The sequence below is a fragment of the Taudactylus pleione genome, unplaced genomic scaffold (genome assembly GCF_031769625.1).
Source record: "Taudactylus pleione unplaced genomic scaffold, aTauple2 ptg000054l, whole genome shotgun sequence".
In the NCBI taxonomy this organism is placed as follows: Eukaryota; Metazoa; Chordata; class Amphibia; order Anura; family Myobatrachidae; genus Taudactylus; species Taudactylus pleione.
Window position 1 is genome coordinate 5,983,617 of NW_028284456.1, and position 16,116 is coordinate 5,999,732.

General features: G+C 39.3%; 1 protein-coding gene across 1 annotated transcript; it reads right to left on the minus strand.

Annotated features, from left to right (window-relative positions):
- Nucleotides 1–1,566: 1,566 nt before the first annotated feature.
- NEUROD6 (neuronal differentiation 6) lies at nt 1,567–5,807 on the minus strand. Its single transcript, XM_088464410.1, has 2 exons — nt 5,578–5,807; nt 1,567–4,656 (listed from the first exon to the last, which is right to left on the minus strand). The coding sequence occupies exon 2, from the start codon at nt 4,633–4,635 to the stop codon at nt 3,622–3,624; it is 1,014 nt and encodes a 337-aa protein (XP_088320536.1). The 5' UTR covers nt 4,636–4,656; nt 5,578–5,807; the 3' UTR covers nt 1,567–3,621.
- Between the last annotated feature and the right edge of the window lie 10,309 nt (nt 5,808–16,116).

Here is a 16,116-nt window from a genome sequence, read left to right on the forward strand (position 1 = left end):
ATTTATGTATCTCGGTCAATAATAATTCATTTCAGCACAATAAAATAAACCAGCATCATAAACACTGCTAACAATAAAACATCAAACTCCACTATGTAAGCAAATAGCAAGGTTGTTATGGCATACATATTTATATATAAGACTTAAATACAAGCAACAGGCAAGACATTTCTGTAGTACCGATATTACAATATTACAATTAGTATTATTTTATAGAACTCATAAACTACTTTTTAATATGTTTAATGCAGAAAAACATACAATATGCTAAGATAGGATGGCAGCTAAGTACTGTATTTAGAATATGCGCAACTGTAATTACTTTACACTTGCATATTTCATATACAGTATGTATTTGTTTGCAGTTAGACATATATTGTATTCTGATAACATTGCAGATCATTATTTTTTATTCTCACTTAAAGCTATTCTATATTTTTAATTACCAGTAGTATATATATTCCATTCTCTAGTACTGTAATTCCCTATATTAGGTAAGCCCTCCAGAGGTAGCAGAGTCCACTCTATATGTTAGCACAAATAGTAGTTAAACTGTATCCCTTTTAATTCCTGCTTTTATTACACATACAGGTATGTACAAAATATACATGCTTTCTTGTGAAAAAACTGGCTGTGTAGAATCAAACATAGCAAACATATGACAATGTAGCACTATACATTGTACAGGTGTATCACTTGATTGGCACAGACATTGAAATTCTATTTATTAAATAGCACTATAACTTCCATTAGTTACTAAGGCTGATAAAGCCGACAGTTTACCGACATCTTTCAGAATGTAAACATCACAGCTTGGTGATCTTACCAGAATAAGTACATTATACAATTGAAATGGGGGAATATTTAATACAAATATTAATATACATTAGGTATGCTATAGCTTAAAAATGCAGATATAACAGAGACTCAACAAATGCTCTAAGGTTTTTTTAAATAGTATATTGCAAAGTTTATCACATTCTCTCACTTCATACCTTGTATTGCTGTTTATAGCTCTATCAGATAATCTTTCTAGAAGATGTCACAAACAGGTTTTTCATTGGATTGTATAAGACATTACATACAGTGAGATAACATACTGTAGTAACAGCAGTGGGGAATTTCTAATATAAAATGTCCTGGGTCACTTTATAAATAATTTTATATAAAACCTGGCTTTGAATAGTCCTTAGGGCATTTTGTTCATTAGTGCTGGGTTGACAGTCTGTGCATGACTTCCCCTTACAATCACCCCAGGTACTGTATACCTTTATTTTAATATGTAATATCTTATTATCCAAAACCTGATTGAAATTACTTTATAACTATAATATTAACTGGTGCATCTAGAGCATCGACAACTATCTTATCTCCTCCCATTTAATATTGTACAGACATTAGTATTTATAAGTGTTAAACTATTTTCTTTATATGTACCAATGCAACTGTTTCTTTGTAAATACTTTTATTCTATTAATACTTAGGTTAAATAATTAAACAGTAGTTGTTCAACATTTTTAAATATACCATACCAATTCAAGGTAAGATTTTTTTAACCATGTAAAATATGTATTTATATCTTATTCAGCACAGGAAAACAAATTTCCACACCCAGTAAATACAGTACCCATAATTCCACTTTGATAGAAAGATCCATTACATGGGTCACTAGCTTAAAAGAACAGAAAAATAGGACATACAATCAGTGATATAGACAATAGTAAAATAGAATGTAAACTGTAGATTTCATATGTTTGGACATATTATGGTGCTTATGTTGATAACTACAGGACTTAAGCAATTTAATTTGGATTCTAACTTTTTTTTGTGACCCATTTATTTACAAACTAAAAAGAGGTGGATTTATTAAAATACTCATATTCTACACTTTTCTGCCTTTGGTATGTGTAAGATAATGAAAGCTTCCACGCTGATAGTGTGATAGGCTATAATTCAAAATCCATATGAATCAAACTCCAATAATATATATTTCCATTATTTATAGCTTCATGACCTAATTATTAGTTTTGTGAAATGACGATAAAACAAATGCTTAAATTACGTATTTAATAGAAATTCTCAAATTAAGAAACAAATGCATTACTGAAATTATATACCCCAAAAGTCACTTTAACACACACTAAAATGGGGGACTTGGCCCCAAAATACATTCATAATTTCCAACAGAAAAACAGCAACAACTTTTAACATGTAAACGTACATTATCTGTAGCCTATTGATATAATTTGCCTTATTTTTGGCATAGTTTTGGGATAAGACTATATGTAACATATCATGTAGGCCATAGTTTACATATACATACATTTAAAATATTCCTTCACAATCAGAAACAAAATTTAAACATATGCTTTGCTGTCAGATTAATAATTACTTGTTGTGGGTCTTGTTTGCATAGATATTAAATTATATACTAACTGTAAACTACTGGCTTACAACTGTTCACTGGCCAAATTTAGTGTATTAGGACCTTTGTTTTAAATATTTATAGCAACAGTAGGTGCATTGTGGTACATATATGAATTCAAGATGTAAGTAGGAAAATCAGATATTTAGCCTTAATTTCTATATTTTGCTATTGTTCATTATCAGATTCAATAATTACACCATGTATTTTATGTTGTATTTCAGAAGAACAATCTGTAGTTGTTCTTGAATTATAATGTATGCATTCCTATTAATCTCTGAAATTCTAATACCATACTACCATATGTTCTGTAGTGTTTAAATAAGTTACAAACTAAGCACATTTTTGTAGTTAATATGGACATATGTTGTCAGAGTAATGCCAAAGTAAACTCCTAATGGTCCTTTATATTTAATTTAATCTATGCAGAGTAGTGATGCATTTTAGTGAGATGGTCTGTAACACCTATTAATTAAAAATTCAAAATCTTACACTCGATCCCCAGCCATCTGCGTCCGCTGATTTACTATTCTGAGAATAACAGTGTTTTTTTTTTTAAAGCTTTTTGTATGCGTGGAACATCTCCGTTTTTTAAGCTATTGCTGACAATTGGGGCCCACAATTTTCAATTATTTTTCAGTTGATGAAGTTTTCATGTTCAATCTTAACTTTTGTATTCAGAGCCTAATAAGCTTCAATTGTGCATTGTTATTCCGTCACTAATCTGTTCATTTTCAATGAGGCCTGCAAGACATTTCTTTGCAATTGTTTACTGGCCCCTCTGGCAGAAAACAGTTTAACATGTGATTGTCTTGAATCGTCTGTGTGCAATTAAGATAGACATTGGAATGGTATAGTGAACATTTCTTTATTTTATCACGTAATTTTAACAGATTATTTAACAGATAACCATAAAATAATGTTTTAGTGCATGAATAAATCACAGTCTTCAACAGAAAAAAGGGTCAGGTGTCAAAATCATAGTTTGAAATATGGCATAAATTTTGGCTTTTACAAAGGGTTTTAAAAAAAAAAAAAAACAACAAACTAGACCACAGAAGTTTAAAACATACTTTCGGGACTGCAGTGATACCTTAATCGAGCCGTGTCAATTACTGTGTGAACAAGCATCTGCTTTATCTTAATTAGATGGGGGGAGGGAGGTGAATGACCACTGTTTATATTCATTTTCCTCATTAATTATGAAAAACTGCATTTAATTCATCTTGCATGGTGAGAGACTGGCTGCGCAGATGGAAGTCATAAGGGAAGTGGCTGTCTGTAGGCAACCTGAACATAGAGCTCTGCCCAAGGGGACCCCTGCCTGGCACTGCACAGTAATGCATGCCATAATTGTAATTTTTCCCATAGTCCAAGGCCTCTTCTTGCTTCAGGGAAAATATCCCATTATAGTTCATGGAGGGAGGGCTTAAGGGACCTTCAAACTGAGGGCTGGTGCACTCGGGGGAAGTGCTTTCATAAAAGGATTCATAAGCACTACAGTAATTGTACGGTTTTCCTGTTTTGGAATTGTCAAGGCTCCCATGACCTGGTGGGGTGCTAAGCTCAGGGCTGTGATATGGAGGGTAAATAGAAGTGTATGAGGATGTTGCATGATGCACTGAATCCCCACTCTGACCCATGAGAAAACTTCTGGCATTAAGCTGCAGGCAGCCAGCTACCAAGTTTGTAGTGGGCTGGGATAAACCCTTGCATAGGTTTTGCACAAAGGTGAGCAGATCTGGTCTCTTCCCAATCCGCAGAATCTCTGACAAAGCCCAAATATAGTTTTTGGCCAGCCTCAACGTTTCTATTTTAGACAGTTTTTGCGTCTTAGAATAACAAGGTACAACTTTCCGTAAATTGTCCAGTGCATCATTGAGGCCATGCATCCTTCCCCTTTCCCTTGCATTAGCTTCTACTCGTCTCACTTTAATCCTTTCTATCCTGACCTTGGTCATCTTCTTTTTCCTTGGCCCCCGCCTCCTTGGCAATCCATTTTCATCCTCTTCTTCCTTATCCTCCTCCTCTTCTTCTTGCTCTGTTTCCTCTTCAGGTGTCCTTTTGATATTGTTCCCATGTGACACTAGCTGCTTAGCGCAGCTCTCTGCTTTTTTTGATATTTTTTGCTCCTCGCCTTCCCGAACATACTTTCTACAAATCTGCGACTCCGTCATTACAACAGATTCATCGAACGGCAGAGTTAACATTGCTGCTAAAAATGAAATCCCCTGAAATGACAAAACAATGTTTACATATACTAATAAACAAAATAAATAAAGAATCACATACTGATGGGTTTTTTTCAGGACTTTTGCTTGTAATTTATAGTTTTAAGTAAAAAAAAATATTTTCCAAAAAATTATCTTAATATGCATTAAAAACTATTGCAAAACTTTATAAATGCTAATAAAAACAACTGGACCACACAGTCTTACATTGCATAGGAAATCCATATCAGTGTTTTGAGCAAAACCCACTAAAAATAAATTATAATCTGCCTGAATTAAGGTATTATTATTATCTTTGAAACACATTAACAAATAGAAAAGCCATAAGAAGCAATCATCTTTTATAGAAAACAAAAAACAAAAATGAAACAAAAAAATCTGATTTATAAAGCTAGTTATCTAGAATTAATTTATTAGCAAAATAATCCTGTATTGGTTTATCTAAGCTTTCACAAAAAGTAGGAGTTACTTGAGTGAGACAGAAAGGAAATTATGAGTGGCATCTTTCTTACATCTATTAAAGTGTTCATGGGATCCCCTGTGTGCTCCTTATCTAGATAAAAATGGCATTTATGATCTAAAAAGGATTTTGAAAAATGTGCAAAATATAGCTAGACACATAAGCCAAATGTATGGGCAGACTACTAGATATAGCATACACTGAAACACATGTGAATATACCTTATGCCTAAACAAACAAGCAATTTAAAAGGCAGTGATTTTAGTAGATCATTTTGAAAGCATTCTACAATATTCCAGCACATTAACCTACATTTTCACCTTGTTACAAGACATGATTTGAACAAGCAAGTGACATCATTACAACTAAAATAATTCTAAGAAAACACATAGCAGACAATTACATTTCATTATCACATGCAAAAAAATTAGATATGGTATAGCAAGAAAAAGGTTTGTTACCTTCAGAATTGTATCGATCAACAATCACTGTTCATTTTTTATCGCCTTCAAAATCAGTCCGAATGTCGCATTTTCTCCAGGAGTCTAGATATGTGTGTATCTCATTGATCTCTAAAAAAGTGACATTGATGCCAACTGCCAGAGCTGGTACCCATGCCATCTGCTAGTGACGTCACAGGACAGAGAACCACATGATGCGTTCCCTTGGGACCTTCATTCTGCACTGATCATCTGGCATCCCTGTAAGTGGGTACCAGTATTCATGTATCAACACAGAAGGTTAGACTGATAAAAAAAAAATCTGCACCAGCATCTCACATACAGGCAATGCAGTTCCATTAGAGCAACTCCTTTTTTCCCATAGAATCTTAAGGGACACATTAAATAGAAGGCAGTGGTGCCAATGTTAAGTTCTCATCTCCAAATGACACAGCGTGGAATGAGGTGAAAGCATTCCTCTAATGCTATGTTCACTTACATTAAATTAACCCATTCATGATAATGACAAAAATGAAAATGTCATGACATAAGAGTTCAGTAGCAGAATGGGCAAAAAAGTATTAATTAATTATTATTGATCAGATTCTATAGTCAAGGAAATAAAATTAAAAAAGAACTTAAGAAATATATTATTGTATATGTTCTTATGTACTGTATCTCTCTCTCTCTCTCTTTCTCTCTCTCTCTCTCTCTCTCTCTCTCTCTCTATATATATATATATATATATGAAGAAAAGGGGAAGGATGTATATAATTATATATATATACACTGTATATATTTATATGTGCAAGCACATGTAAAATATATCATATATATATATATATATATATGTATATATATATATATATATATATATATAATATATATATATATACCGGACTAATCTTCCCCAAGAAGAAGCAGGCGGCACTCCACCTGGTTTGTTTTATTGAACTTTAGTGCTTCTTCTTGGGGAAGATTAGATCGGTATGTGCTTATACAAGGTAAGCACCCCGGCATTATACCAGTTACCTAGAGTGCCCTTCCACATGCTTCTATAAATATATATTAGTTTAGGATTTAGAAATTGGCTAAAGCAATTGATCTGCATTATCTAGATCCAATTTGAAGCTCAATTGTTACTAATAAAATGATGGAATAGAATTAATTTAAAAAAACCAACACAGCCCCACCACTGACTTTAAGCCTGTTGAAATGAGTTATTAATGAACAGATATTGTATTAAATGTAGTGTAACACTTGTTTGTCACTTATTATCAGTAGCCAACTGTCTTCACAGACCAATGTGGTTTTGATTTGATAGTATTTTGGAATTGCTTATGGCCAGTTAAGGTACTGTCCAGTCCTTTGCACTGTAGACCTCTTTAGCAACATAACAGGGTGCCTCCACTACAATTAATTTGTTACCACGTACCAAAGGTTATATTCTTCATGCATTCTGTTAGACATGTTGCACTGCAGGTATGTTTAAGCTTCAAATATTTCTGTACACACCTGCATTGTAACATGGTTTTGCCATGGTGCAAATTGCTTCCTTTTTTTGTTCTTTTTTTTTAAAACATGCTCCTAACCCTGAATGAGGCTATGTTTGCCTAGTATGAGCAAACAGATTACCACTAAAAAAAGTTATACATGAAAATGTGTCAGTTAATTTCCTATCTTGTGATTACATAATGAAGCATATGTTAGTGATATAGGTACACACTTACCTAAAGAGTTATACACTAGCACTCCAGCTATTAATCCCAAATAGATTATGATGACAATTTTGGGCATGACCCTATCAATATCAAAAGAGTTATGTCACCACAAGACACAAGACAAGACCCCCACCCTCGGTCTAAGATTTCACGACTGATCCAGGACTTTTGTTTTGCATTAGCAACACCCTTATTTGCTTCAACCTAACTATCATCTACTGCAAAAACATTCCCCTCAGACGACAGCTGACTGCTCAAATCCGTACCGGTTAGTCAGGCCAACAGGTAAAAAGCACTTTACAATGCAGGAATAAATACATTTTGTGCTACATTGCACTATTATGTTATTTGCTATTGTTGATGTTTCTGTAGAAATGACCTCCTATATGTTGTTAATTGTGCTTTGTTACAATGCAGTGTGGTTCCTGACTTGTAGTCACAGGGCCTGATTCAGTTTAGGACAGAATTGCAAAGCTGCTCGCAAGCAGTTTTGCAATTCCGTCCTTGCAAATATGGTAATTCAGCAGGAGGCATCATGCCTTCTGCTGCATTACTTATCCGAGCTGCGTTGTCCAATGCAGTATCGGATAATCTGTGGGAACATCGGCCAGCTAAGTGACACAAGCCGACCACCACGGATGAGAGAATGAGGCCAGGAAATCTCCGCCAGCCAACGGAGATCCTGGCTTCTGCCCCCCCGCCAAAAGCGCCAGAACAAGTCAGTTTAGGAAAACGGAGGTCTTCACCGCCCCCTCCCTCCCACAAATGGCAGCAGACTGTCAATCACTAACAGTCTGCTACCAATCTGCATGTGATCATGCAGGACCCGTATAGCACATGTGCAGTTCGGGTTGGGCACCTGCTCACTAGCGTGCACTGCTGAATAAGAGCCACAGTCTGTATTGCTGAAGTATGCTGCCCGCTTTGTATTTCTGTCCCCATAAACACCCTGTGTCTTTGCTCTTTGCTCCCTCCCTTCCAGCATCTTCGTACAAATTAATCTTTGTTGTTGTCTTCAGCTGTTTTTTCCTCACTTGCCATCTGCTTTTCTCTTCTTTCCAACTACACTAGTTTTGCTTTCCTGCTTATTCATTGCGCTAATACTAGTATATTCTTCTGCACACTGTACACTGGAAATCCAGTATATAGATCTTATGTTATTTTATTTTACTGCCAACTGTCTTTACTACTACAGTATATACAGTAGCTGTACATTTTGGAAATATTAAGTAGACCCATCTTCATAAACTAATACACCATTATTGTACAGTCACTAGATCATTGTAGACAGCTTTCATTTTTGTGCAATTATTAAGTAAGAGAGACAGAAGGACCTAGAAGTGCTCCAACTTTGGGAACATAAAATAGTTACCGCTGTTCTGATCATTAGGAGGAATTCTAGGTGTCTTTAAGATGTGAAATTTTAAAATGCTAAAAAAATAACATAGGCTTGGTTAGCAATGACTGAAGAGATTCTGCTAATAAAATGAGAATCAATGGAACAATTGGCTGAAGATACTTTGTGACCAGTATCTTCTCTCATAGTGGTACACAGACAAATTTGCAAAGATTGCCTACCGTAGCTGGTAATGTGAGCAGCTAGTGCAGCACAGTGCAGGAAATTTAAATGTCTAATTTCCAGAAAATAGGATTGGAAAATGCAATTGTAATTTTGCCCAATGCTACTTTGCAGTGATTTTGGTAAATGGATGCACCATAATATCTTTTGTTGAATACTGAATCATGTTACAAAGGAGCCTACTGAAAACAAACCAAGTACAACACCTAATTGGTATTTTACTGCAAGTGCACCTGTCATCTACACATAGTGGAAATAGCCTTATTGTAGGCTGAACTATTATCCATGAGAATGCAGCCTATCAATGTACTGAGGACTAGTGACATCCCTGAGGCACTTAAATAGAAATAATCAAGAGTGCTGTCTAATGAATTGTTAGGCTGCACTTTCTGAATATTGATACAATAGTGAGCGGCATACTTTAAGCAGGAGCAGTTTAATGTCATTGTTCAGGCCAGAGAACGGGACGAGCTACTCTAGTAGTGGGATGTGTCTGTCCCTCTTCTTCCTGTTTGCAAATCTGCTATTCCTTCATACAGTATGCTTATATCTAGACTAGCATACAATGACAGTGGGAAATATGTATGATAGGTTACAGTTCTGCTGGGAATAATTTTAGGCATCAGAATTTAGTATATACCGTACTCAGACCAGTAGTTCCCAAACTTTATCAGTGTGTGGCACCCTTATATTTACTAAAGTGCTGGATTTAGAAGTGGAGATGTTGCACATAGCAACCAAACAGATTCTACTTTTTTACATTTTACCTTCTAGAAGATAATAGCTAGAATCAGATTGGTTGCTATGGACAACACCTCCATTTCTAAATACCCTTTATTGTCTCAGAATTTATTTGCGGCACCACTAAGCCAAGGGGCAGATTCAATTAGCAATGTGGTTCCATTCAAGCTTCTCACGCTAATGTAACGCTAGCAAATGCAAGGTTCTCCTACAATAATTACCAATTATGTGTGCATAAGACATACACATACATTCATATATAAATACATACATGCAGGGTCACACATAGACTTAAACATACACACATTCATAGTTTCATACACACATACAGGCTGGGTCACACATACATACTGTACATACACATATATATATATATATATATATATATATATATATACAGGGACACACATACACATACACACATACAGGCAGTGTCACACATACATACACACACACATACAGGCAGGGTCACACATACAGCCAGCGTCACACATACATACACATATACAGGCAGGGTCACACATACATACACACATACAGGCAGGGACACACATAGATGCAACCAAACAGACTGAGGTACCTCTCTCACCTGTGGAACCAACAGCTCTTTCTTCCATGCCCTTTGCTGGGGTCAGATGAGCATGTCCTGAGATTCACCATTCAGGGCTCAGCACATGCTACTCTGACCCTGCAGTCTCACCAGCATAGAGCAGAGCAGCAGGAAGGAAGCTCTAGAACTGCTGCTCTGTATCCCGACCCCCACCTGGCCCTTCCCTAATGCGGTTTTCCCAAAATCGGGAGAACCGCATGGCCCCAGAGCCCCAGCCTGATAAAAAAAAATCTTATTAAAAAAATGACTGGCCATAAGCAGGCACCCATGGCCAGCTGTTCCGGTGCACTTAGTTTGAGAAACTCTGGCTTAGACGCTTGCAACATGCCCTTTCTGATGTCAGTCGGAGAGAGAGGTAAAGTCAAATGTCAGGTAGCATCTTTGGATTCTGGCTATGAAGTACTTTAAAAAATGTGATTGAGCCTAGTGTATATAAAAATAATTCAGAAGGGCTGTAACTAGGGGTGTGCAAACGGTACCACTGCACAGAGCGCAGGGCCCTGTAGGCGTAACCATCACTGCCCCCATGACCCTTGCTTCTGGCTAGCAGGGGTCCTGGAACAGGATCGCTGCTGCAGTGGCGCCAGTGTCCTTTGGACGCTCCAGACAGGCACCCTGCAGCCTGTACAGCCAATTGGAGCTTTCTCAGGATGCTCCTGTCAGCACTGTACTTACCGGTGCTGCCACCCCCTCTGCTTGACGTAATGACATCAAGTGCTTGTGGTCATCATGTCAGGAGTTCAAGGGATGGTTTGGCACACGGCGCATTTGAGCTCTGTTACGGCGCTGTAATACAGCTGGAATGGAGTTGGTGGCATTTGCTTCCTCCGGTGTCATTAGAGCCACAAATAACCCCAAGCTGGAGTACAAAAGACTAAAAAGTTTACAAGATGTTATCTTTATATTTACATTTAAGAAGTGTTTTGGCCCTCCTCTGGGTTTTAAAACTTATAGGTTCCCTGTTTCATTCTATAATTCCACCAAATTTGCAACTGCTAGATTAGGCGTGCAGCAAATATTTTAACGTGGCAGCTGGGACACAAGTATATTGTTTACATATGATGAGCAGCAATAGTATTGGAAAGTAATTTGCCTCAATAAACTTATATTGGCTTTGACTTCCATCAATTATGTAACCCGCTGGTGGATTTGGCCTTCTCTGTATATCCAGTGCCTATTTATATTCTGAGTTATAAGGAATCCGTACATCAGAAATTCAATGTGAATAAACGTCTCACAAGTCTCGAGAAAGTGTTGCTGAGACATCTCAAAACTACGATTTAAGAAGCTTTCTTTTACCACACATATATTATAATGTACATATTCAGGGGCATTTCTAGAGAGGAGGGGGCCTGTGTGTAGTCTCCGACACGGGCCCCCTCCTCTCTATCCGGCGGCCGGCAGCGCACTAAGCTGTGCCAGCACCTGAGTTATAGACTGGGCACTAGAGTGTGCCCAGAGTCTATAGAGTATGCGCAGGTCACCGCGGCGGCCATTTTCCAGTCATTTTTACAGCGCCGAGCCGACGTGTGACTCCGGAGTGGTAAGTAAAACTATGGGTGCAGGGTGTGCGGTGCGGGGCCCCCTGGACCCAGGGGCCCATGTGCCCTGCACACCCTGCACCCATTATAGATACGCCCCTGTACATATTCCTTATTTGGTGTTGTAGTAACCTAGGAATTCAGCACCTGAGAATGTTAGTAATAATTGTGCATATTTATCTACACGAATAAATTGATCCTCTACACTCAACTAAGGCATTTTTAAGCTAGTATTGGGGCTTTAAGCTGCAGCATGAAAAACAGCAGATGTTAGTGGCATATATTTTTTACAGTAAAGTCTTGTTTTTAGCCATTCCCTACACTCAATTAAGCATTCACTCATTTAAAAGTACAGTAGCTATAATAGCATGCATATACCTTCTTCTTGTCACTACCATGTGTTGCACCCCAGATTGTAATCAATAGTTGTGAAGGTGAGCACAATTTATACCTATTTATGGCAACTAGGGAGTTCATGTAAAAAATCTTACTTTAGCACCCCCTTTTATTCTGTGTCACGAGTTACCCTAGATGTTCCATAAAGCTGCTATTACTTGCCTTGAAAAGCTGTGTGCAGGTTAAAGGGTATATTTACTAAAGTGAGCGTTTTTAGAAGTGGGGATGTTGCCCATAGCAACCAATCAGATTCTAGCTATTACCTTCTAGAAGATGCTAGTTAAATATTAAGTAGAATGTGATTGGTTGCTATGGGCAACATCTCCACTTCTAAACACTCTCACTTTAGTATATATACCCCTAAGACTCAACAAAAGTAAAAATCACACTAATAATTACAGTCAGGGGCGCCGAGAGGGGGGGAGCAGTTACTAATTACCCAGGCTCGGGGTTGCTGGAGGGGCCAAGCGCCGTTGCCCCCGCCTTCTTACATCACAGGAGCCCCGCACATGCTGCTGTGTGCTGGGCTGCACTGGGAGACTGCTTGCGGCTGCTGAGCATCAGCCACAGCAGTCTCCAATGCCTGTGGGGGGAGCGATTACACTCCTGGTTCTCAGAGATCCAGGCACCAGGAACTCAGTGGTTCCTGGCGCCTGGACCTCTGGTGGATTCCCCCGCAACCCGCAAACCGAAAGTGTCGGGCTGGAGACAGCGCGGCCTCCTTCGGAGCTCCCTCCTGCCTGTGGCTCTCCCTCTACTGAGCCCCTGGCTGACCTGGGCCTGCTGTCCCTCGTGCCAGCTGACCTTTGTGCATGCAGTAGGAGGACAGCATTGCCTCTGTGCTGTATGCCCAGCTCCTGGTGAGTCCTGTGGGTGGTTAATCCCTGCCATTACATACCCCCTGTGTATGTCTGATCCATATATACCCTGCTTAACACCCAGGACTACCTAATGTACTGTTACCTATAGCTACAGTGATTTTCAAGCTACTGCTCTTTTTACAATGTGTGTCACCATTATATTTTTACTATACTGACCCTGGCTTTACTACTCTATTATACTGATACTGTTTTTTTCATTGAACACCAACTCCTGTATGCTAGTGATATCTGGTGGTGCTCTTTGGAACTACAGAAGCCATTGACTCTTATCTGCTTACCATTATTTCCGGTTACTACTTTACAAGTCGGAGACTTCTCATCTGTTTGGTCAGCGTCTGGAGTGCGGACAACCCCTTGGAGACTCCCTATACCACCTTGGGATGGTCTCTTCTGTATACTGATGTTGGCCTAGCCATTTTCTAGGGGGAATGGACCAATGGCGACCCTGACTGCGTTATCCTCTATCCATGTTTCGAATCATTCATGCCCTTTTTCTTTTTTGCCCCTTCATTGTTATTTATTACCTGCCTCATGGTGAGAGGTAGAAAAAGCTCTCAGATGGAACAGAAAAGATCCCAGAAGAAAGACTCTGCCTGCCTCATGACTACTTCTTCAACCTCAGATAAGCAACAATTTCTCCGACCCCAGAGCTCTGCCCAGGCAGGGGAGTCATCTGCCCTGCCCTCTCGCAGGCTTTGCCTGGCCTCTGACTCTCCCTCCCAGGCTGAAGATCCTTCTCTGGGTTCGGATGCTACACTGGGACCAAGTGGAATCTCACAGGTCCTGGAGTTGCTTTGGTCCATGCCAACAAAACAAGATTTTGAGCAGTTGGAATGTAGGACTCATAAAACTGTTCACTCTGAAATTGCAACAGTTCAAGTGGATGTATCCCAACTCGGGAATCGTCTTGCCTCATTAGAAAACTTCACCAGCTGCGCGTAATGCTTTTCATACGGCCATCCTCAGACAATCAGTTGTATTCCAGCAATTTTAGGATCGCCTTGATGACTTGGACAATAGAGGAAGGCGGAATAATGTGTGGATAAGAGGGGTTTTAGAAGATATCCCGCCACAGGGCCTTGTTGACTTCCTCACCAAGGTATTCAACAACCTCCTGGGATGAGATCCCCACTCTCAGATTGAGTTTGATAGAGCCCATCATGCCTTGCGTTCCAGAAGAGCCCCGTCCGACCACCCGAGAGATATCTGCCGGCTACATTATTACTCCCAGTAGGAGGATATCCTACGTAAATTTTGTCATTTGGATACCATAGATGACGACGGTCAACAAATTCAGATCTTTCAAGATTTATCGTGGTCGACACTCCAAAAACGCAGGGCTTTACAACCTCTTACTGTTGAGCTATGGAAGCTCGGGATCAAATACAGATGGGGATTCCCCTTCAGCCTTCAAGTCCACCACAATGGAATGTTGTCTACCTTCAAAGACCCAGCTGACCTCCCCTCCATCTGTTCCACCCTGAACATTCCTATGGTGTCTCTTCTGGATTGGCAAGAGTCTCTTTTGGGTTCTATCCTGCCAGAGCTTTCTCATCCTAAGAATGACTGGCAACTGGTGTGTCACAACCCGAAACCTCCAACTAACCACCGCAAGTCTGTGCCCTTGGTTCCTGAGTAATGGTCTTCCTATAAACTGAACTGCCTTCAATACACCTAGCAAGGGGACTCATTCTACCTTTCAGATGTTTCTGTTGAGAAAGAATTTCCTTTGTTTCTCTCCCTTGCTGTTTCTTATTTTTTAGGTTCCTGGATGGTGTCCTAAATGGAAATTGGCGCGTTTAAGCCTCCTCTTCGGTCCTACTCAGATAGCATATCCTTTTTTATATGTGTTATCACATTATTTGTGTTATATTATTAATGTATGTATCAGTCAGATATCACCGATAAGCCTCTCCCTATGGGCACCCTTGGTTTGATCTGTCTGGTTGTGCTATTTAGTTATTTTTTCTTCATACTACGAGGTACCAATTTGACTATATCCATAATGTCTCCTCTGCAATGTATTTGGGGTGCCTTGTACACACTGGGTTGTTAATTAGGGTCGCTGGTGTCACCAACCCCCGATGATCCCCCTTGCCACCCGGTTTCTCTTGGCCTCGGTCGTGCTCCTCACGCCCGAGCTCCCAAGTGGCGGTAGTGTTCATTAGCTATTCTTTGTATGATTCTTATTATGTGTTATTTGTTTTATTTCTTCCTTCCTTTTTTTTCCCCAGCGTGATTCCCCTCCCCGGGAGAGTTGGTGTGCTCCTCAATGATTTGAGTTCTGTATTACAGGCGATAGATGATGGCGGTTAATACCCAAGCTATAACTATTAAAGTGGTTTTGCTTAATGCAAAGGGTCTAAATTTGACAGAGAAGAGATCTAGTGTTCTCTGTAACCTGTTTGTAACTAAGGCGGATGTGGCATTTCTCCAAGAAACACATTTTAGGTCTGCTGATGCCACTATTTTCAAAGACCGTAATTTTCCGGTCTCCTCTTATAATAACAACACTAAGGGCAAATCCCTAGGAGTTGCCATTCTGCTATCTAAGCGCCTCCCGTTTCAAGATGTGACCTCAGTAGCTTTGGAGGAGGCCAGGACGCTTTTGGTTAAGTGCATGTTATATGGTCAACTTTATACATTTATCAATCTTTATGTCCCCAACCAGAATCAGCCAGCTTTTCTCTCTCTTTTAGATCAGAATGCCCCGCTGGTTGTAGGTATTTCAGTTATTGGTGGTGATCTGAATTGGTCTCTCCAGCTGGAAGTAGATGTTTAAGGAACACCTGCTAGACTCTCACTGGCTTCCCATCGCAAGGTTAGGTCCATGACCGCCAGTTGGTTGACACTTGGCAACTCCAACACTCGGGGGATAGGGACTACATGTTTTACTCTAGGCCCCATGATGTATACTCCAGACGAGATTATTTCCTGCTTCCACATAGATTTCTACATTTGATTCAGTTCACTACCATAGGCCTTATTACATGGTTGAACCACGCTCCCATTTCCCTGATCCTTGAGAACTCATGCCCCTATTCAAATGCGTCTGGCGTCTTAATGAACAATTTGTGGCTGATCCACGCTG

Coding starts and splice junctions, on each gene's coding strand:
- NEUROD6 (XM_088464410.1), bottom strand. CDS start 4,635: ATGTTAACTCTGCCGTTCGATGAATCTGTTGTAATGACGGAGTCGCAG.